Source organism: Plasmodium berghei (genome assembly GCF_900002375.2).
Source record: "Plasmodium berghei ANKA genome assembly, chromosome: 9".
Classification (NCBI taxonomy): domain Eukaryota; phylum Apicomplexa; class Aconoidasida; order Haemosporida; family Plasmodiidae; genus Plasmodium; species Plasmodium berghei.
The window spans coordinates 125,089-150,560 of NC_036167.2; the positions used below are offsets into that span (position 1 = coordinate 125,089).

At 21.4% G+C, this 25,472-nt stretch overlaps 6 protein-coding genes across 6 annotated transcripts; 5 read left to right on the forward strand and 1 right to left on the reverse strand.

The window, feature by feature from the left end:
* Positions 1-115: 115 nt before the first annotated feature.
* PBANKA_0903500 (ABC transporter B family member 3, putative) lies at positions 116-2,646 on the reverse strand (the record flags this gene model as incomplete). Its single annotated transcript, XM_034564605.1, has 3 exons — positions 116-147; positions 241-403; positions 526-2,646. The coding sequence occupies 3 exons, from the start codon at positions 2,644-2,646 to the stop codon at positions 116-118; spliced, it is 2,316 nt and encodes a 771-aa protein (XP_034421386.1).
* Positions 2,647-5,263: 2,617 nt separating this feature from the next.
* On the forward strand, positions 5,264-8,158 carry PBANKA_0903600 (dynamin-like protein, putative; the record flags this gene model as incomplete). Its single annotated transcript, XM_034564606.1, has 4 exons — positions 5,264-7,539; positions 7,651-7,745; positions 7,945-7,991; positions 8,132-8,158. 4 exons carry the CDS (start codon positions 5,264-5,266, stop codon positions 8,156-8,158), a joined length of 2,445 nt encoding a protein of 814 aa, XP_034421387.1.
* Positions 8,159-8,910: 752 nt separating this feature from the next.
* On the forward strand, positions 8,911-9,579 carry PBANKA_0903700 (cysteine-rich PDZ-binding protein, putative; the record flags this gene model as incomplete). Its single annotated transcript, XM_034564608.1, has 4 exons — positions 8,911-8,971; positions 9,194-9,251; positions 9,332-9,406; positions 9,501-9,579. 4 exons carry the CDS (start codon positions 8,911-8,913, stop codon positions 9,577-9,579), a joined length of 273 nt encoding a protein of 90 aa, XP_034421388.1.
* A 3,867-nt stretch (positions 9,580-13,446) lies between these two features.
* On the forward strand, positions 13,447-16,344 carry PBANKA_0903800 (serine/threonine protein kinase, putative; the record flags this gene model as incomplete). Its single annotated transcript, XM_034564609.1, has 1 exon — positions 13,447-16,344. The coding sequence occupies one exon, from the start codon at positions 13,447-13,449 to the stop codon at positions 16,342-16,344; it is 2,898 nt and encodes a 965-aa protein (XP_034421389.1).
* Positions 16,345-19,231: 2,887 nt separating this feature from the next.
* Positions 19,232-22,171, forward strand: PBANKA_0903900 (coatomer subunit gamma, putative; the record flags this gene model as incomplete). The annotated part of the gene is made up of 1 exon (XM_034564610.1): positions 19,232-22,171. The coding sequence occupies one exon, from the start codon at positions 19,232-19,234 to the stop codon at positions 22,169-22,171; it is 2,940 nt and encodes a 979-aa protein (XP_034421390.1).
* Positions 22,172-22,960: 789 nt separating this feature from the next.
* Positions 22,961-25,385, forward strand: PBANKA_0904000 (conserved Plasmodium protein, unknown function; the record flags this gene model as incomplete). The annotated part of the gene is made up of 6 exons (XM_034564611.1): positions 22,961-23,526; positions 23,637-23,707; positions 23,822-24,054; positions 24,218-24,347; positions 24,439-24,668; positions 24,825-25,385. The coding sequence occupies 6 exons, from the start codon at positions 22,961-22,963 to the stop codon at positions 25,383-25,385; spliced, it is 1,791 nt and encodes a 596-aa protein (XP_034421391.1).
* Positions 25,386-25,472: the final 87 nt, after the last annotated feature.

The window sequence follows — 25,472 nt, forward strand, 5'->3', positions numbered from 1 at the left end:
CACATTGAATAATCATTAAATTCATTTCCCTTTTTATTTTCTTCCATTTTTGAAATTTTTTTATAATCCACATAACTAATTTTATAAAAAACTCCTATTTTATTTTTAAACAAATCTAAACATGCTTTTGTTTTTTCAAATACCCATCTGTAAAGAAAAGGAAATCTCAATATTAGTCAAAAATATGCTCATAGTATTTATATATAAAAATATATTCTAATTTATCAATATTATTATTACCTTTCAAAACAAACACATTATTAGCCAAATCTAAATTAGCACGTTTGTGAGTAATTCGGATTATCGTTAAATTTTTAAATAATTCATTTTTTTGAATATTCTCAAAAATAATCCTTTCGTTTTTACTTTCCATAGCTGACGTAGACTCATCCAACAATAAAATCTAAAAATCAAATAAAATAAAAAAAATAAAAATTATAAAAATCACAGCAAAAGGTCGAACTCGCTAATAAATAAACTTGGCACAATAAAAATGATTTTATAAATTTATTAAAAAAAGTTTACTTTGGGAAAATGTATTAAAGCCCGCGCTATGCATATCTTCTGCTTTTGAGATGCAGTCATTAATTCTGATGTGTTTGATATAATTGTCTCATATCTTTTTCTTAATCTACTTATAAATTCATGACTAGTACAACATTTTGAAATATTTACTAAATCAAGCATATCAAAGTTTGTATTATCTTTTATCCCATATGTAATATTTTCTCTAATTGTTTTTTTTAAAAGTTTAGAATTTTGTTCTACATAAGTTATTTTATCAAATATTTCACGACTACTATAATTATTTAATAACTTATTATATAAATATATCTTTCCTTTTGATGATTTATATAAGTTTAAAATTAATTTTAAAAGTGTAGATTTTCCTTCTCCACTTTTTCCCAAAATAACATTGTTAGTTCCTTTATTTATTTTTATATTTATATTTTTCAATACATAATTATTATTGTTTATATTAGTTGGATATTTAAAGTATACACCTTTAAATTCAAGTACAACATCATTATTTTTATCCCTATATATAGACATATTATTTTTTTCATTTTTTTTTTCCATTATGTTTTCCAACTTGGATTTTTCTATTATTCTAGTTTCATTTCCAACATTTTTATTCCCTTCCCCTTGAAGATTTTCTTTCAATAATTTTATTATTCCATTATTTTGGTCAATAATATCACGTATCTCAATATAATAATCCAATATATCTATACACGAATATATATTGTTAATATAAAAAAATAAAGAAGTAAACGTTTTATTGTCTAATTTATTTTGTGAAATTAAACTACTTCCTTTTAACAAAATAAAAACATATGTTATAGTTACAAACAATTTACTAACTAACATATGTAACAAATTAAATTGCTCTTTTTTTTTCTGGCGGTTCAAAATATTATTTAAAGACATTGAATATTTATTATATTCATGAAATTCCGTAGAAAATAATTTTATAATATTAATATTTTTAAAAGATTCTAATGATATATTAGCATTTTTATTTTTTTCTTTATTTATATGTGCCAAACTTTTCCTCTTAAGCTTATATGATATAATTGTTAAAACGGAGGAAATACAAAAAAAAATAAATATAGTTTTTGTTAAATTTTGATTTAAATAAAATAAATAGGAAAAATTTAAAATTATAGAAAACAAATTTCGTATAAATGGATTTATATAATATGCTATAATATTCGAAAAATCATAAGCTTCTAATGTTAATCTATTTATAACACTATTATGATCTACTTTATCAAAATATTCATAATTTTTATTTATATATATTTCAAATAATATATTCTTTACTCTTTTTAATGAATAACAACTAACTCTCATAAAAATCCAATTCCTTAAAATGCACAATCCTAAACTAATAATTCTTATAATTACACAATTAAATAAATTAAACATAAAATTATCAAATATTTTATTTGTTAAATTATTAAATAATATATTGTCATATATTGGAACGATTATACTTATTATTCCGCTATTCAGCATTGTAAATATTGTTAAAAAAAATATTTTTTTTTCCAAAAAATAATTTTTGCATATCCATATAAAATTTACCATATTATCATCCATTAAACATCTTCGAAATTTTAATAAAAATTTGGAACCAACAATATAAGGGTTGTTTACTTCTTTACATAATATATTGTCTTCTTTATTAGTATCAAATACATTTGAATATATTCTCCATATTCCACTACTATTTTTATTTTTATTACTATAAAACAATTTCCATATTTTTAATTTATTTCTTGATATTTTATCCCCCCAAAACAAATCATTATTTCTTTTCACATTTTTATATAGCAATTTATGTCTTTTAATTTTATCCACTTTCGTTTCAATAAAAAATATTTTTTTTTTCCTTTTAAACTTACAACTTTTGTTGTTTTTAAAACATAATTTCCCTTTATATTTTCTAGGATTCTTATGTATATATTTATTTACAATTTTTAAATATTTTTTATTATAAGTTGGATTACCACGATTAATTATAAATCTATTATTCAACCCATTCACAACCTTTTCTTGTTTGCATTTTATGTGAATTCTTTTATTTAATATTGTAAAAAAAACTAATAAAATAATATATATATTTATAAATTTTTTCATTTTAAAACCTCATATTCAATGCTACAACCATTTTATATTTTCCAAATAATGATTTTGATATTAAATTTCCCTTAAGTGCTTTACACACAATTAGAGTTTAAAATCGTCACTTCTTATTACTCTGAACATTTTATATTCTTCCTTTTTATTATCTAAAATATATATATATATATATATATATCATACAAAATAATTACAAGGACAATTATCAAATACTTATATATATTACAAATTAACAAATATTCATAAAACTCTTAAAGAGCATACATAGAGTTAATCAGCCAAAATACGCAAAAACTAATTTTATTTTTCTTCCATGTATATAAAATAATTCCTAAACTATTATAAGACTGATTAAATAATTATTCTCAATTTATTTTTATCAAATTATTTTGTAATATCATATACTATGTTTTTGAACTTATATCTACCATTTTTATCATTTTCAAATAGTATGTGTTTTTGTTATTTCTCAAAAAAAAAATAATAAAAATAAAATAAAATAAATGAATAAATAAATAAATAAATAAATAAATAAATATAATTTTTTGCAACTTTTTATAGCTATTTTTGTTAACCCATTATAATTGCACAAAAAGTATTTCTATATGAATTTGCTTCGTGTATAACATCCCTTCTTATTTTGCTTTAGTTTGTTTTCTTTTTATTATACCATATTAAAACCCACTAAAATGAGGAACGAACAAATATTAATTGCTTAACAAAAAAGATGAGGAATACAACACTATTATCAATGAATTTAAACAATTATAAATTTCTAAATAAAATAAACTATAACCAAGCTACATATGTATAAATATACTTCTGTATATTGTTTACAAATTTTTAATGCTAATTCAGTTTTGTGCTTTATTTTTTAAAAGGGGTTACTATCCTTATATTTTTTTACTTTTTAAATCATTATTCAGGGTTTGCTATCATTGTACCTCTTTTCACAACTGTTTTATTATAATAAATAAATGAATAAAACAAAAACATTAACAATATTAGTAATTATAGCAGTAAAATAAAATTTAATAATAAGTGGTGTTATGCTCATTGTGTGTGTAAAGCACAAAAATTAATTTATAATTGTTTATTTCCTAAAATTAATTTTTATTTTCTATTTAATTTAACAATATCCACAATCTAATTTTTCTACAAATATATGTGTACAAACTCTCATATAATTTCCCATTATATGACATGCTCCATTTATAGTATAATTGTACATAAAAAATATTTACACTTTATACATTATTTATGTTTATATCAAAATTCGCATAAATATATATTCCTAAAAACCATTGTTACTATTTTTGGCTTAAATTACAAAAAAAGAGAAGGAAAAGAAAAATACAAAATAAGAGGGAATGAATAAAATTTCACATATTTATACTTAAAAAAAAAATTTTATTCATTTCCATATTATTTACATATTTATATAACTTTTTTTATCTATATAAAAAGCTTTGTATAAGCTTCTTTGTGCTAAAAGTCTTTTTTATTATTTATATTGCTCATTTTTTGTGTGTCATTTATTCCTGTTAAAAAATTCCAATACGTCCAAAAATATTTTTTTCCATTTATTATATATCACACCTATAACTCATATTTGTCGAAAAAAATAAATAGCACATTACAGATAAGAATATATTATATATACACAAAAAATTATAAATTGCATTAATCAACCATATATAATAATGCATCCGCTAAAAAATATATAATATATTATATATATATATATATATGTATACTTGAAAATATATCACATATAATATACACTCCTCTCTAAAAATATTATATATATGTAATCTTGGCACCTTTTGAAAATTTCCCATAATCAATAGTTTGAACGGTTTTAATAGACATATTTTTGGCTTGTAAAAATCGACAATTTATTTGTAATATTTTATTTATTTTGTAATATCTAAGAATTTTTTTAAAGAAATAAATTCTATGCATTTGCACGGCATTATTTCCCATTCAACGCTACACAAAAAAATAATATGTATGCATAATGAAAAAATAAATGATAATAAATAAAAAAAATAACGAATAACCAAAATAAATTTTAAAATAAACCAAAATAAAGATAAGGAAAAAGCAATTGCGTATAATATATTAAAGGCTTAATATCATAATCATAGATAATTAATTAAATGAATAAACTGTTTATAAGTTCATTTTAAATCATATTTTTATTGCATATTTTCTAAACCTATACATGAGTTATATCCACAAAATGTGTTTACATATTTATTTATGTTTATAAATTTATTTTCACCACATTTAAGCAAATTATCTTTTTATTTGCAAAAAAAAAAAAAACACTTTCCGAAATTTTCAATTTATAAAATACATCCATATATTGTATATACTATTCACATTTACGAGTATTCTGAGCAATTCACAAATTATATACTTCATTATTTTATATTATTTATTTCTCTATTATTTTTATAATTCCTCCTCTAATTCTGTCATCCCTCTATATATACTTTTTCCAAACACCGAATATTCAATCTGTTTTAAATAAGCATAACTATCAAAACGCTTATTATATTATTTTGATAATTTTTTTTCAAAATACTTTAAAAAAAAGTATATAAAAATGGAATCAAATATATATGTAAATTTGCGTAAGCTAATTAGTGTTATAGATGAGCTTCGAGATATTGGTTTACAAAAATATATAAACTTACCTCGTATATGTGTAGTTGGAACTCAAAGTAGTGGAAAAAGTAGTGTTTTAGAATCTATTGTTGGATTAGATTTTTTGCCTAGAGGTGAAGGTGTTGTAACTAGACGTCCTATTGAGTTTCGATTAATTCATATTAAAGATGATAGTGAAATAAAACATTGGGCTACATTTGAGGACAATAAAAATGAAAAATTTACAGATTTTAATAAAGTTAGAGAACATATAAATAGTTTAACCGATCAAATTGCCGGAACTAATAAAGGTATAATTGATGAACCTATTATTTTAAACATCTATTCAACGGGATGTCCTGATTTATCATTGATTGATTTACCTGGCATTACCCGAGTGCCTCTTAAAAATTCTGATCAAACCGATGATATTGAAAGGTTAACAAGGGAGATGGCATTTAGATATGTTAAAGACCCTAGAACAATTATTCTAGCGGTTTTACCTGCAAATGCTGATATGTCAACTAGCGATGCATTACAAATAGCTAGAAAAGTAGATCCTAAAGGTTTAAGAACAATTGGAGTTATTACAAAAATCGATCTTATGGATAAAGGTGTAGATGCTAGTAAAATGCTATTAAATGATGAAATAAATTTGAGATTAGGTTATACTGGAGTTATAAATAGATCAAGTGCTGATATAAAACAAGGTAAAACAATTAGTCAATCATTAAAAGATGAATTAAATTTTTTTCAAAATCATCCAGTTTACAAAAAACTACCACAATCATTATATGGAACTACTTCTTTAACTGACAAATTAACAAAAGTTTTGTTAAGACATATTAAAAATTTTTTACCAGATATTAAAATCGAAATTAATGATAGAATCAGAGCAATTAATGATAAATTATTCTCTTTAGGAACTAATGTACCTTTAGATGCAACTAAAAAAACGCAAATATTATGGTCTATGATTACAGATTATTGTGAAATATTTAAAAACACATTAAAAGGAAAATATGATAAAAGATTACAAGTCTTTATCGAAAATAATGATATAATTTGTGGTTTAAAAGTTAGACAAATCTTTAATGAGCTTTTAGATGAATATGCAGGAAAAAATGTAACTAGCGAATTAAGTGATAATGATATTGATGATGCTATTTGTATGCATGAAGGTGATAGTTTGCCAGGTTTTCCTTCTCCAGACACTTTTGAATTTCTTATTTTACCTCATTTAAAAAAAATACATACACCAGTTTTTAATTGCTTAGATAAAGTTAGTCAAACTCTTGAAATTTTATCTCAAAAAATTGCTAATCGAGTTCTAACCAGATTTCCAAAATTGTCGGAACAAGTTTTGGATCTATCTCAATCCATACTAATTAGAGAAAAAGAAAATACACATAACATTCTAGAAAATTATATAGATGCAGAAACTAATTATTTATTTACTAATGATGTTTCATATTTAATAGAACATGGAAGTATTATTAATATGAGTGAGGATGAACATAATGAATCAGGACCTCTTATACAAGATTATGGCAATTATCAAAAAAATCAAAATAAAAAATATCAACAAAATAGTTTCAATAGTAGTCATGATAATATGAATATTTCACAAAATAATGCAACGGGTCAAAGCAAATATTATCAAAATATAATTAATGAATCTGAATATTTAACAGGAAAAGCAGCTAAATTGGTTTCAGGTGCACAAAAATCAGTTATGAATATGTGGAATAAAGATAAAAAAAAAACAAGATATAATTCACAATTCATACAAGAAATTAGAAGAAGGTTAGATTCTTATTTTAATATTGTTCTTAGAAATGTTAGAGATAGTGTTCCAAAAATTATTGGATACTTCTTAATTAGAAAATTACAAGAAAAAATGCAATTCGAATTATATTCAGATTTAAATAGTGAACAAAAATTATATGAATTACTTAACGAGCCATTACATGTGTTAAAAGAAAGAGAGCACCTTAATAAACAATTGAATATTTTAAAAAAAGCTAATCAAGTACTTTTAAAGGACCCTAACATAACTTCAATTAATATTGACCTTTTTGATGCTAACTATGAACAAGATCTTATTGAAATGCAAAAAAATATCAAAGTACAAAACAATTCTTCTATGTTAAATAATTCTCCATCACAATCTTATAAACAAAATTTTATTTCGTCACATACTTTGAGTTCAAGTAATGATAATCATTCTGTCAAGTAATTAAAAGAAATTCTTCCTAAATTTACTAAAAAACAAATCATTTTATTTATTTACTCATTTTTTTATTTTTTACTTCACATTTTTTATTCTTTACTATCATTATATAGCAAACGCTCACAAGTTATGCAACCCAGAAACATGTCCCCCCCTACCATTAATTCCCATATGCCAAAACATAATATAATGATGAGTTCAAAAATGGGTAATACTTTCTACAATTCTATCTCGAATAATATAATGTTCTATCTCATTAAATGAAAACACTGTTTCGAAATTATCTTAAAGTCTTATCATTTTCTTTTTTCATTTTATCCATTTTTATTATTTCTCGTAAATATTATGTGCATATTTAACATATACTACTTGACTGAATATATTTTATCATTTTTTTTTTTTTTCAGATTCAAAAGGAAAGCATTTATTCGAAAAAGATCCAATTAAAAAAAAGGTAACTATTTAATACATATTTTTTTAATTTAAAACAATTTTTTATTCCCCATTTTTATCCCCACTTTTCGACTTCCATGAAAAAAATATATGTATCGCCATATTTCAACATATATGTATTTGATAATTCTCTATTTTTAGGCCCCATATAATCCCTTATTTGATTAGTTTGAACTATCATATTTCCCACTGTTTTCCTTTTCACAACTTTATAGACCATATAAAACAATTATGTCCATGTGTATACATACTTGATGCATTAGGAATAATTTGTTTAATTTAGGCTAGCAATTTATTACAAATATTTATTCAATTTTATGCATATATATAATATATTATGGGTATATTTTTTTTTTGTAAAAATAATCTGTGCAAAACTATTTTAAATTAAATTAATGAACGTATGTATAAACATACACATATTAATAGATAATGTGACATTAATTAAAAGTAAAATATAAAAATGTGTATATTCTTTTCACACATAAATACAATATAATAACTATATTAATCCATATATTCAATATTTATGCATATATTTATTCTTTTCGATGTTTATCCATATTCTATATTTACTTTCTGCGTTTTCCGTTACCATTTATTTATTATATTATGTATATGTTTTTAACTTGTTTATCTTATTACTTAAATATATATTGATATTTATAAAATATGATAAATTCAAAAAAAAAATATATTTTTTTTCATTCGTCTTGTACCCATATATTTAAACTTTTTAAAATTAAAAAAAAAAAATTACTATTTTATTTAAAGTTACCAAATGTGCATATACTTTTGTATAAAACGCGTTGCTCTAAAAAACAGCGAATTTATTTTGGGAAAAATTACAAATTTATTTTAAGAAAAACTGCGATTTTAATTTTGAGAAAAATTACAAATTTATCATTATTCAAAAAAAAATGCCATGCGAAAAATGCGAAAAGAAACTAAAAAAGTTACCAACTCCTGATGTGAAGAATAGTAAAATTTAAAAATATATTCACAAAAATTTTATAAATTAGAAATTTATGTAGTTATCATTTTTCTATAAACATATCACTATATTTATGAGAAATACCCCAACTTTATATAGTTTCACAATTTTTGAACAAAATATACTCATTATTTTAAATCTTGAAATGCTTCAAAATGTAAATAACAATAATAATAATTTTCCAAAAACATTTTACTTTTTATTCTTAGGCTCAAATAGATCAACGAGTACTAACAAACTGTTGGAATATCGTCATAACAAACAAAAGTATTTTAATTCTATACTTTTTTTACATTTTGTTTACACAATTATAATATAACTTTATTTTACACCCTATTTTTAATCAGATTTAATCCTAAAAGTCGAAAATGCAAAAAGTGTAATAGCCAACTTCATCAAGATGGGAAATATTGCTCAGTGTGGTAATATTTTTTTTTATTTATTATATTTATAAATTATTTTTTCCCTAAAAATAAGATAGTTACATTTATTTTGTTTTCAATCATTTCCATTTAGTTCTTATAAATTAGGTAAATGCCAGTTGTGCGGCAAAACAATAACCGACGTTTCTTCAAGTAATATGTCAATAGTATAGCCAATTGTATATTACATATATATTTATGTATATATTTATATATATCCAAATAATACACAAAAAAAGGAAATAGCTAATTTTGTGTTTAATCAAGCCATAATTTTTATTACGAAATAAGACATGCTACATGATAATATTTACAATAGTAATACTTTTTAATATATGAAGAAAATATTTTTTTTTTTTTTTTTAAATTATATATATGCATAAAAATTCTCTTATTTTGTTTCATCTTTTTAATTCCTTTTCTTTTAACCTATTAAAATATTTTACATGAAAAAAATAAACCGTTTAACTAATATTTTTAAATTATTTTTAACGATATATTCCTTAATATTAAAAAATCATAAAACATATTCTCAAATTCTGAGAAATATATCATTCATTTAGCTACTACATGCAAGTATACTATTTAAAAAAGTATTATACCATTTATTTAAGACATATATTTACCTTTTAAATTATTTATATTAACCATCAATATTTAAATGTTCTACATTTTTATTGGATTTTTCAAACAAAATGATTAACCATTTATATATGCATTTTGGGCTTATATATGCTAATATAATTATGCATAAAATGAGGATAAAAAAAATCATAAACCTTTATAAACTTTCTCTATATTTCTGTTCTTTTTCTTATTTTATAGGGTTATATAATATGTACATATATAAATTCATATCAATTAGATCATATAAATTAATATTCTCGATAATTTTACTTATTATTTCAATATTCTGATATTAATACTTTCTCAGAATTATAACAAAAAATTGCTGATTAAAATAACACCATAATAAAAATATAGAAACGCATGTAAACCATCCAACAATTAGAATACTAAAATACATGAAGAGCATAACACATCAACGAATATTCATATTATGGAATATACAAATATCTGAACAAATATAAAAAAACAAATATTATATTATATGCACGTTACACATTTATATTCATGTAAAATGATGCTAATGAATCTTGGGAATTCTTCTTTATAGTTTACATGAAATATATCTAAAGTTTTTTAGACAATTAAATCGTGCATATTTTAGATATACTCTCACAATAATCATATATTAACAAAGTCATGCATATTTAAATTACCAATGTTCAATATTCCTATATCTTATTTTTTTAATATTAACAAATAGTAAGATATGTGCACTGGATAGCAGTGTGTGGCATAAGCATGAGTTCAAACAAAAGGGAAACTGAAATTTATAAAACCAAATAAAAATTCCCCGACTTATGTAATATATCTGTATATAATACTTTATATGCAAACTAAAATATATCTATCCATATATAATTATCCAATTTTGATATATCTGAAAAACAAACAATAATTTTAGCAAATAAATAATATACTAACCATATAATATATATCCCTTCAGTGCATACAGTAATATCAATATTTTGTTATAGTATTCCCATATTTGTCAAAGGCGGGAATAATGATTTATGCATACAATAATAATCGTTTATGATACATATTTATCAACAGATGCAATTAATAACATGGGAATTAGTTATAATAATTTAGCTGCTATTTATTAACAATGCAAACAAAATGCATTCGCCTACACATGTTGTTATTTTATTTTTTCGAACTGTAAAATTTTATTAACATACAAAAATTAGTTTATATTACATGTATTTGCATTCATCCTCAAAATTTTATATCTATTATATTTTTTGTAATGCAAACCAATGATCAAATTATAAATGTTATATAATACAACTATGGAAATATATATATGCTTATTTTATTTTATTTTATTTTATTATTATTTTATTTTTTATTTTTTTTAGCTATTTCATTTTCATGTAATTTTCGCTACATATAGTACATTTTTATGAACATATAGAATACAAATATGCACATGAAATAATTATTTTAAAACATTCTGTGCAGTGCAACATTTATTTATGAACTGTTCAGAAAAAAAAATATATGTAATGCCCCCTTTCACACCCCCCAAAAAAAGCAAATATATTTGCATTGTAAAACATTGTTGTGTTGTATACAATTCCAAGGCCTTTTTATTGTTTGTTTTTGTGGTATATAATAAAATGTGTAAGAAGCCAAAATGTAATAAATTGAATTATCATAAAAAGATAATTTTATTTTATTTTATTTTATTGTTCATTCTTAATTATATGCTAATTATTAAAAATAGTTATTAGTGCTAAAGAACGGGAAAAAAGACGAAATGCACACATAAATTTTAGCAAGTGATTATTCTGAACGTAACATTCTTTTTTTTTTTCTTTTTTTTCATCGTTGAAATAGTTATACAATTTATATTTTAATTATATATATAATATAAAAATAGAGGGAGAAAATTTGAGATATAGAAATAAATAAAAAAAAAATGTTAATTGTAAATATATTATAAAGAAATATTATTTGTAGTGTATCATTTCGGGTGTATGCATACTATTTCATTATATACATAATATATATTCATACATGTTTTTATATTGATATTAATGAATTAATTTAGAATGATATATTCGTACAAATATTTGATAATATTATAACGATGACAAGTAATCAAATTCTAATAAAATTAAAAGTTTTTATTTGTTTTCGTTAAAAATAAGTATGCATTTATAATTATACTACATATACGTATATATTCATACATGTTTTTATGTTAATATGCATGAATTAATTTAGAATGATATATTCGTACAAATATTTGATAATATTATAACGATGACAAGTAATCAAATTCTAATAAAATTAAAAGTTTTGAATTGCTTCCACTAATAACTATGCATTCATAATAATATTGCATATACACACGCGTGTTTGTTTGTTTGCCTGTCTATTTTGCTATTTTCTATTTGGCGATTTGTTTATTTAATTATATGACGATTTGTTTATTTAATTATTTGATGATTTGTTTGTTTAATTATTTGATGATTTGTTTATTTAATTATTTGATGATTTGTTTATTTACAATTTTTTGTAACATTTACTTTGCATTTTTATTTATAGATTCACTATATAAATCATTTCCAATTGTATTTGTTTTACTACATTTTTAACTTTCCTAAATTTGTAGAGTTTGTAAATTCCTTCATTTTTAATGTATTTGTTTGATATTGTTTTCTATTTGGTTTTAGATTTTAGTTTATATAACTATGCATCAATTGCCTTCCAAGTATATTTCATCTACTTAAGATTTGTATAATTTATACGATACATCTATATAATAGATTTTGATATTTTCGACTTCATTCATTTTGTTTGTATTTATATCTTTATCGTTCATTCCATTTTTTCATTCATTTATATGTCTGTTTGTTAGTTTGATTTTATACATAACTATAATATTAACTTTATTAATGTATACTTCAAGAGCTATAAATTTTGTTTTTCGACATATGCATGGATGAAAAAAAACACACTATTAGCTTTCTGAACAAATATAAAAGACAATATATGCATAAATATGTTTATACATTCCCATTAAACATACTATTATAGTAATTTACATTAATACATATAAAATAAGGAAAAAACAGATCGGACAAAATTAATATTGAAAAGGGTATCAGAAAATTATAATAGTTGTATACCAATAAAACCGAATCAAGAATAACAATATAATCAATATATTTATGAAAAGTATAGAATTAAAAATAAAAGTAAAATAATATTGAAGTAAATATTAAGTAAATGAGTAGTTCATCTTAGGAATACGGCTACATATCCGTATAAAGAAATCACACATTTGATAAATATAAGCTAGATACATATTCACAAGCATATAAAGCATATATAAGAAATAAATCTTATAAAAAATAGACACTAATAATAGTAAGCATATAAATTTTATTGAAAAAAACATGGATTATTTAGATAATAAAAAAAGCGTTAAAATAGTAAATAATAACAATGAAACTCCAAAAATATCGGAAAAGCTTTATAAAAAAAGTTATATAAAGAATAAGAAAAATGATGAAGTTAAAATCGGTTCAGAATTATCATCACATAATGACATATTACAATTACCTAGTATATTAAATAATCAAATAAAAATAATAAAAACAAATGAAAGTTGTTTTAAAGATTATATTGTTTTAAATAATTTAGGAAAAGGTACATATGCAGAGGTATGGAAAGTTAAACATAAAGTAACAAATGAAATATTTGCAGCTAAATTATTACAACCAAATCAGTTTCCAAAAGAATCATTCAATAGAATAGTAGAAATGTTTACTAAAGAAATAATTAATTTATCTATATGTCAATGTCCCGGTGTAATTAAATTACATAAAGTTATAGGAGGAAAAGAAGGATGGATACTTATACAAGATTATGCTAATGATGGTACATTATGGAAAGAAAATTTATCAAATAATATGAGCGAGGCATTTTTATATTTCATTCAATTATTACAAGGTATGTGGTATATACAAGATATGAATATTGTACATAGAGATTTAAAACCAACTAATATATTAAGATATAGTAATAAAAAAATCGTAATAGCTGATTTCGGTTGGTCTGAACATATTGATTCATGTAATTTACATCCAAATGAATGGCCAGGAACATTAGAAATAAACCCCCCTGAAGTTTTAAGAAATACTGGTCCTATGACAGAAAAAATTGATAATTATGCACTTGGAATGAATATGATTTTATTCATATCTGGTAGATTCGTTTGTAGACAAAAAGGAGTAGAATGCTCTAAAGTTGCTCAAATAATTTTAAAAACTGTTCATAATTTAAGATATTCTAAACCTCCTAGCAGATTTCGAGAAAATTTAAAAGCATGGGATTTATTTGTTAAATTGACATCATCAAACCCTAATGAAAGATTAAGTTTACAAAATGTTTTAGATCATCCATGGGTTACTGAAATGTTAAATAATTTTAGCTTGCAAAATTCCAAATTTTTATGGCATGAAAAAATAAAAACTCGATGGATTTATCTTTTGTCAAATAATTGGAATTTTTTTAAAAATATTTCATCGATTTCTAATAGTAAAATAAATAAAATTAATGATACAAAAAAAGATACTAATGAATGTTTTGTTAAATCACTTCCTACATCTAAAGAAACGATTATTACAGATATAGATACACAAAAAAATAGAGACGATAAAAAAAATGGTAATGCAATTATAAGTGAAAATACCACTAGTTCTGGAAAAGAAAAATATTCAAATGCTGCTCTCAAAAAGGATTATGAAATTTTATATTACATAATGAAGAACAATTTTAAAAATAAAGTTAACTGCTGTTCTGTAAAGAGAGCTGATTCTATAACTAGTAAAAATGCCGAAAATAAATCTGAAAAAAAAAAAAAAAATACTACAAAAATGGATATAATTAATACTACCAAAAAAAATGACCATAGCATTATAAATGAAAATAATAATCAAAACTATGATTCTTCTGAAGATCTAGATGAAGATAACACAATAATTCACGACGAAATAAAAAAAAAAAAAAAAGAAACATTTACAATTAATCATAATATTGAAAATACTAATGAAAATTTATTAAAAAAAAAAAAATCTGAACATAATATAAAAAATATAAATTCATCTATTTATATTGATGAAGAACTTGATCATTTCAGTAAAGACAATGATAGTATAAGTAGCGCCGGTAAAACTGCCACAACAACTACTACCATTACAACTACTGCGAATAATAACTGTGTGCGAAGAAAAAAAAAAAATGGAGACGACATTCAACATATCGGGACTAACCAAACAAAGAATAATATTATCAATGATGGACATAAAAATGAAGAATATAATAATATTTTACAAAAAAAAAAAACATACAAATATGATAAAGTTGTTTTAAACAATGAACTTAAACAACGTGAAAACAAAAATTTATTTCAATTAAAAAATGAAACCAAAAAAGGAAATTCTAAAATAAGTGAACAATATGAAATAATCAAAGAAGATGAAAATGACGAAAATTATGAAAAAAAAAAAAAACTAGCTAAAGAAGTTAATAATATGAAATATAACTATTGTAGTAGTAATGAAAAAATAAGTTTTTTGGCAAATAAAAGTAAAATCCAAGCTTTTAAAAATAACGAAAATATTAATAATATAATAAAAAATAATTCAGTTATTGTAAATTATAATAATAAAATTAATAGTTCAATTCATCAAGTTAATAAAAATGAAAATACAACTTTCGAAAATATAGGAAAACAAAATATTAATGTTGGAAAAATGTATTCAGATAATTACCCAAATTTTAATGATACTAAAATTCCTGAATTATATAATACAGATAAAAAAAATAAAACACAACTTGAAACAAATAAAATAAAAGAAAAAAATTATGATCATTTTAATTGTAGTTTTCAAAAATTCAAAGAATCGAAAAATAATAATTTTCCAAAATATTTTATAAATGAAGAGGTGCTAGATAAAATTAATAAAATTAGTAAAATAAATAAATTAAATAATAATACAAAAGTTAGTAAAATGAATAAAGTAAATAAGTTTATAGATGGAAGTAACGAATTAATATCAAAACAAGACACCCATATAAGCAATACACACACACACAAAGCTACTAATTTAGACACAATGCAAAAAATTAATAAATTAAAACAAAAAAAAGATATATTTACAAAATACTGTGTAAAACAAATCGATTTACAAAATAAAACACAAAAAGAGGATACTGAAAAAGATCAAAATCACATCAAACTATGTACTAATAATTTTAATAATCCAGGAAAAACCATTAAATATATTTAAAACTTCTTAACCCTGTTAAAATGGAATACACTTGTGTTCGATAAATATAAACTATCCAAATTTTTACTATTTTTATTCTTTATAAATATATGAAATTTATAATATTCATCATTTGGATATGATTTGATCAAATTTTATAAAAATCGAATAAAAATAGTTATCTTTAAAATGAAAATCAGCTTACTATAACTTAAAGCGAAATATAAACCAAATAAAACACAAACATAATAAATATAATTGAAATAATATATCTAAATAAAATCTTATCTATACTCTTTGTTAATTGCTCCGAATTTAAAATAATAATTATATACAAATTATAATAATAACATATTTCAATAAAAACAAAATATAATGCTATTTTATCAAATTATTTTCAAAGCTATACAAAACATATCAATATTTAGTTATTATTTTAATAATAATTGGACATTTATTATATCTCGAATCGACATACAAGCTTTTTTTTTTTTTTTTTATTTAACTGAAGTTATACACAATTTTTCATGAAATAAAAACAAACAATATAAAAATAGTTGATGATATTCTAGTTATAAATTTACAGTTCATAATAGTTTATCATAAATCAGATAACAAATTTGGAAAACAATGTGAAATAAATTATTTAACTACTATATACAAATAGCTATACAATTAGCACATTCATATATGATGAAAAGAAAAGATAACTAAATTGCAAACAAATTTGTATTTATGTATTCATAAATATTTTATTATTTTGTTTATCTGAAACTATGGGTATTCGAATAGGACGATACAAAATGACTTGTTTCTAATTTGAAGTTTTTTTTATTAATATTATATATTTCAAATATATCTTATGTAAAACATATTTTAGAAAAAAAAAAAATGAACAAACAGATAATTAGCTATTCACACATAATTACCAAACTAAAAACATTTCACTAAAACCTGTCTACCTATTATAGTATATACTTTTGTTTTAATTGTTTTTTCGTTATATACATGTAAGTCAAATATACAAAATTAAAATTGAGGAAATGAACAAAATGTATACAAAACAAAATATATTAACAACTATAAACTTGTATTTTATTTTTACACAATTTTTATGAATAAATATATATTATGCATATATGTGGTGTCTTATTATTGGAAAGAGGGCTAGTAATAATAAAATAAATACAAATAAATAACAATTCAAATTGAAACTACAAATAACTATTATATGCATGTATCAAAATGACCCAATTAGATATATGACAATGTTTTTTTATTTTTTTTTTTTAACTTAACTTTTTTTTAGTTTTTTTTTTAAATTTGTTTTCAAAACTGTTTCTAATAAAATATTTGTTTTTCTAAAAATTATATCATAAGGATTAAAACAAAAACTCGCAATTTGGAGAAAAATAAATTGGAGTTTTGTAATTTAAGCATTTCTTTGGTTATATATTTTTTATTCTGTTTTCATAAAAACAGTGAAATTTTCGCTATTTATTTTTTTTACTTAAATTGGAATAACCATTTATAGAAATATGTAATGACTATCTAAGTCGTTTACCCTCATTTGTTCACATTACCATTATCATTGTTATTATTATTATCATTATTTGTATCCATTCATTTTTCATATTTATTAGCTGCATATAGCACACACAAAAAAGTTAAGAGAAATTCCTGAATTAATGGAATTAAATATTTGTATATCCTACCTGCGCATTATACTTACTACCATGATTTTACTTGTTATTTTTTAACTTTTATTTTTGTTTTTATTTTTTTTTTATTTTATTTTATTTTATTTTATTTTTTTTTATTTGTTTGTTTCGTAGAAAAAAAGTCACACATACTATAACCCCTAATTTGTATTAACTTTATAACTATTTATAATGCTCAATCAAAAAAAAATATATGTCTTTAAATATTTAAACTTACAAAAAATAATCGGCATCACAGCTTTATTTATTTCCCAACCCATACTTGTTACATTGTGCGTTCCATTGCTAAATAATTTACATATTTGTATAAAAACATAAAAAATTAAAAGAATATAATAAAATTGAAAAATCAAATAAATTAAAAAAATTACAAAATAGAGAAAAAAATTAATGTAATAAATGCGCAAAAAATATCATGTAAAATAACAAAAATTTCCAGTAAAGTTGGCAATACATAATACAAAACTTTAAAATCAATAAATTGTAATTTACATACATGCATACATAATAAACAATCTATGTATATGAGATGATAAAAAAAAATATTATTTGTATGAATTATTAACATTACACTTAAAATTTCCAATAGTAGTAGGTTTTAAAATAAATAATTTATATATATAATAAAATATAAAAACAAATGACTTTATATTTTTAAAAGTATATCTAAACTTAACCATAACTTGTATTATTTATTCAATTTATTTCTAATTTGTGTAAAACTTTCCTTCAAAATATATTCAACATTTTTCTTTATTTTTTATAATGAAATAAATAAATCTCTATCCATAATATTATAATTCTCCATAAATAGGGAGTCCTAATATATCGAATTAAAAAAATTATTTTCCATATTCAACTATTTATTTATTCTTATTATTTCACACAAACCTTCTCCCTAGCTCCTTTCTACGTTATACCAAACCACATCTGAAGAAGTCCAAAATATTAAGAGAACTAAAATAAATCCAAAAATAAAGGAGCCCCTCATAATTAACCACAGCATTCATACAAACCCTTATGCATGTTACACAATTTATTTATTTGTTATTATATTAGCTAATATACAATTAAATAAAAGTCCATCCAGCTAATAATCACATAGAATATTATTTAAAAAAAATAAAACTTAAGAACTCTAATATTAAGCTACATGCCCAAAAAACACATTAACTATTAATTAAAGTATGCTAAAACAAATGATAATAAAAGACAAAGTTCAAAAAAATTTACTAAAAGATTCAGGATATGAAAATGATAAATTTTTTGTTAACCCCCATAATGGCGATAAGGCAAATATATTACAGGAAACTCGTGTATTTTCAAGTTATCCTTTAAATATTCAAAAATGTTTAAATATATTAACAAAAATATTATACTTAATTAATAAAAATGAAACCAATTTAACATCCCAAGAATGTACTGAAATTTTTTTTAGCATTACAAAATTATTTCAATCAAATAATGAAAGGTTACGAAGGATGGTATATTTAGTTATTAAAAACTTGCCAGTAAATGAAAAAGAAGTTTTTATTGTTACCAGCTCATTAACAAAAGATATGAATTCCTCTAATGATTGCTATAGAGCTAATGCAATTCGAGTTTTAAGTCAAACTATTGATCCATTATTAGCTGCGCAAATAGAAAAATATTTAAAAACATCAATTGTTGATAAAAACCCATTTGTTTCTTCTTCTGCTTTATTATGTGGATTAAATTTATTTATTAACACATCTAGTGATATTGTCAAAAAATGGATTAACGAAGTTAGTGAATGTGTAAACAGTAAACATCCTATGATTCAGTTCCATGCTTTAACACTATTATGCTCAATTAAATATAACGATAAATTAGCTTTAGAAAAAATTATAAGCTCATATAGTAAACATTCATCTAATTTATTAGGATCATTAGCAAATTGTCTACTTATAAAATATGCAGCACATCTAATATATCATACAGAAAAAGGTGATGACATTTTAAATGCAAATAATATATCTGTTACTTATAATAATGTTACACAAAACATTAATAATACAAATAATCAAAATATACACCCAACTACTAAAGTTTGTTTTGATTTTCTTAAATTATGTTTGAAAAATAAAGATACAACTGTATTATATGAAGCTGTTAAATCTATTATTGATTTAGCAACTTATGATATAAATGGAAAGAATAGTACAACTGTATTTAATGTTGAAATATTAACAGATTGTTTAAAAGTTTGTAAACTTTTTTTATTATCAACAAAAGTAATTGAAAAATTTTGTATAATTAGGAAAATAAATAAATTATCACATTTTCGACCTACAATTATTTCTAAATTAAATGAAGATATAGAACCTTTACTAACTGATGAAAATAAAAATATTTGTGTTTTAGCTTTTACGACTTTATTAAAAACAGGAAATGAACAAAATATTGATGAGTTATTAAATCAAATTAATACTTATATGAATACTGATAATAATAGCTCATTTAAAATACAAATTATACAAGAAGTTAAAAATTTATGTTTTATATATCCAAATAAATCAAAAGTTATTCTAAATTTTTTATCAAATAATTTAAGAGATGAAGAATCATATAAATTTAAATCTACTATTATAGATGCAATCATACATATAATAACACAAATACCAAATACAGAAGAAAATGCAATTTTACAATTATGTGAATTTATAGAGGACTGCGAATATAACTCTCTACTTTTAAGAGTTATACGATTTTTATTATTGTATATTCCTAAAACAAAAAACCCTTCTAAATATATTCGTTATATTTATAATAGATTAATATTAGAAAGCTCTACTATACGAGCAGATGGAATCTATGCTTTATTTTACATTGCTTTAAAATGTCAAAACAATTCAAAGGATATTCTATTCTTATTTAAATGTTTATTAGTCGATAATGATGACGAAGTAAGGGATCGAACCAACCTCTTTTATTACATTCTCAAAAAGAAGATTCAAAACATGAAAAACGAACAAAATGAAACCCTTGAAAACCAAATAATATTTGATAATAACTATTTGGATATCGAAAAAATAATTGTTGGAATTTCAAATCATATGCAAAATAATTTAGAAACAGAATTTGATCACGAAAAAATTAAAGATGATTTATTATACACAACAGAATTAAACAATGAAGGATTCAGATTATCTCAAAATATTTATTCAAAAAAAAAATCGTCTTATTTTGAATTGCAAAATAATACATCTAATATTCCTAAATTTGTTGAACATCTAACTGATCAAGTATATATCGAAAATATATCACCATTTATTGAAAAATATAACATGGGTACATTAAAATTAATAACAAAACATACTCCTTTAACAGAAACAGAAGCAGAATATACAGTTTTTGTAAAAAAATATATATATATTAACTACATTGTTCTTGGATTTACTATAAATAATACATTAAATGATCAAATATTATCGAATGTTAATCTACAAATTAATTCCTATGAAAAAAAATGGACTATTCTTGAAAAAACAACTATAAAAAATTTACACTATAATCAGCCACAAAATTTGTATATTTTACTTAAAAAAAATATACCTTTTAACAATTCATTTAATTCTGTTGATTCAAATTCTGAATCAAATATTAATTATTCGACTCAAATTGATGATAATGATGGGTTTGATGTTAATGAAACATTCCAATGTTCTTTACATTTTTATGTTAAAGAAGATGAAATAGATGATGGATATCCAGATTCATATTCTATAAATAATTTAAATATTCAAATAACTGATTTTATAATCCCATATAACTTAAGAAATTCAGAATTTAAAATGTTATGGGATAATATGAGTCAATATAATTCAGAATATACAAGCAAATTTAGTTTAAATTTTGAAAATATTCAATTAGCTGTTTCGGGATTATTAAATATCTTAAATATGTCACCCTGTGATAATACTAATATTGTTGACCCAAGTTCAAATACACACAATATGTTATTATATGCAAAATTTTTAAATCAATCAAATGTCTTATGTATGGCATCTTTAATTATTTCACAACAATATGGTTGTCTTTTGAAAATTATTACAAGATCTACAAATAAACATCTTTCAGAAAACTTGATAAAATCTCTGGAATAAAAATGTACACCTCTATGTCCACCTATTCATTTATTCAAATTTAACTACACATATATAGCTACCTACTTATGTACATATTTATTACTTTTCTTCAAAATATAATATATCATTTACTACATCCTTTCATATTTCATCAATAAATCTTATTTATTAATTTTATCAATTGTTATTACCTTCTCTTTTTTAAGTTATGTTTATTATTTCACTATTTTATCATTCAGTCATACTCCAATTTTAGAATCACATCACTAATATAAAAAATATATTTATGTGCATGTTTATGTACATATTTATGTATGTGTGTGTATTTCCGAATGGACTAACCAGAAAAACCTGGAGATTTTTTTTCTATATCTATGCATGTATAACTTTTTAGTTAAATTTATTTATTTTTTCACAAACTTATTATGCACATTTTTGCAAACTAAATATTCCACAAACTTATGAAATTTTATAAAAAAAAAAAAATTCAATCCCTATAAGTTCCAGTCACTTTTTTTTTTTTAAAATAAAGCATGAATTTATTTTAGTTATAAATACTTGAAAAAGTTTTTACTTTTTTGTTGTCTATGCACAGTTACACACATTTTAAATTACAACAATTCTTAAATTTAAGACAAACTGTTTATTTCTTTAAAAAACAAAAACAAAAATACTATATATCATTAAAAAATTTTGAACATTTATATAAACAATTTTAATAAAACAGCATTTTCTCAAAATAACTAATAAACATATCTACCTTTCATTTTACAAATATTTAGAATAATTTTATTTTATAAAAAAATAATGTTGCAAGCTAAAAAAATCGAAAAACCTGATTTGCTTTCCTTTCCATTTTATGGATATTCAATTAAAAAAAAACAAAAGAAAAAAAATTATTATCTCAAATTAAATCATATAAATAAAGTAATGAAAAATATATGTAAAATAAATAAAAATAAAATAGATGAATTTGTTTTGCCACAGATTACTATTCAACGAGTTCAACCCCGGGAACAGAAATTTCCTTCAAAAAACGTCCAAAAAAAACTGAAAACACCAGGTTTTTCTACTATCCCTGAAGAAGAAAAACAAAATGTCCAAAAAAATAAATGCATGTTAAAAAAAATTAATGGAGAATTGAAAGAATTAAACAATTTAGACACTTGTAAAATATTAAAAAATTATATACCTTATACTAAAACAAGCAAATTTAACATTTTTAACGATTCACCACAAAAACACGTTTCTTATAAATATTATGATTTAAATAATTTCGAAATTATTCCAACTATTTATCAAACTCAAAATTGTAATACAGATTTAATCAAAAAATGTAGGCAAGCCTCAAAGAACACTATGACTGATATCAGGTAATTGTCTATGTGCATATAAAAAAAAAAAAAAAAAAAAAAAAGCTATACATTCATACAATTAAAAATAAATTATAAAACGAATAAATACACACATATCTTTATTGCAGTAAATATTGTAAATGCTCCAAAAAGGAAATGAAAAAAATCAAAGAGTCATTAAATAATAACCTTTATTTAAGTTAGTTATAAAAAAACGATCAAACTAAAAAATCATTTTTGTGAAAACTCAATAAATTAATATGTACTGACTTTTGTATAAATATATATATATTTTTTTTTATTATAATCTTAGGTTTATCAAATCAACAAAATGAACTTTCAAAATATTTGACATACCCTCGTGAAAAAATACAAAGGTTAATTTGTAGTAATCAAAATCAAAAAAAAAAAATCACAAATTCGAATAGTTGGATGGATGCAAAAGAAAACATATATAATTCTACATGTATAAACGAATCTAAAAGTATGATTTTTCAAATGGATAATCAACATTCCCAAATATTTCAACCAGATGCCCACAAAACAGTAAACATAATAAAAAAAACTAATACAAAATAAAAAAAAACAAACTAATACAAAACAAAATAAATACAAAACAACTCATTAACAACTTTCTGTCCTAAAAACAACACTTCGTTTAGTTCAATTCGATTAATTTACCTTCTCATTTATTTTAACGAATTATAAGGCAGATTGGGTGCCCGAGCATGACAAAGAACAAAAATCTTCACACACAAATATATGTATAAAGCCCCAAAAAAATGCAACTGCAATTTTATTAAATCATTCAAGAAACATGCTAATCAGCAAAATAAAAAGTAAATAAAAATATATCGTTACTTTTAATTGTTTATGTCATATTTCTCTGAAATATAAATATTACACTAATATGATACATATTTTTTTCAGATACAAAAAATGAATTAGGTCCTTTAGAAACAAAAAAAAAGGAATTCATATCCACCTCTCCAAATCTAAAACATTCTTTTCTAAACTACAACAAATTAAACAAAATGCAAAACATATCTAACAATGCTCATAACAATTACAATAAAACATTTATTTATCCTAAAAATAAATTATCAGAAAAAAAAAAAAAAAATTTTAAAGATTATGAACAAAACTTAACAATTCAAAAGGTGACATATACATGATTATTAATTTTAAATCCATCAATATGTCTATAATACACTTTTCAAGTTTGTTTCAATTCTGAAATAGACTACCAAACTTTATATTTTCAATTCAAATTATGTTTTTCTCAAAAATGTTTTTTTGCTCACTACCCTTTACAGCTTCTATGCCAAACAGATCGAATAAAATCTGTTGAAAAAAAAAACTATATCGAAAAAATTAACCAATATAAAGTAATATACAAAGGTGACGATTTCGTAAGTATATACAAAAACAAAGAAAATAAAAATATAGATAATCATAATGTTGATCTGGCTAGTTTGTTATGCAAACCTGGATATGTAGGGGACTATTTATATAAATCAAATTCAACAAATAATAATTTCTTTGATAATACAGAAAAAAATAAAATATTTAAAAACGAATTAGTACAAAGTGTGCAGATAAAAAATGAAGAACCCAACTTATGTTTTGTAAAAAATAATTTACAAATTCCAAAATATTATAATCTAAATAGATCATCAAAAATTAATAATATTCATGAACAATGTCAAACAAATAAAAATTTTAATAATCAATTTCTTAATAAACAAAATGATGAAATTTTACAAAATATGACTAAAGCTATAAATAGTTCCCCAACTCTTAATCTCGATTTACAATATATTACATTTTTTATTGAGTTATTAAAAAATCAAAAAAAACAAAACCTTATATTATAATTTATTACTTTGTCTATCTAAAATACTTAAATTCTTTATTTCATTTATCAAAAAAAATGTCACTTTTTTTTTTTTTTCTACTTTCAA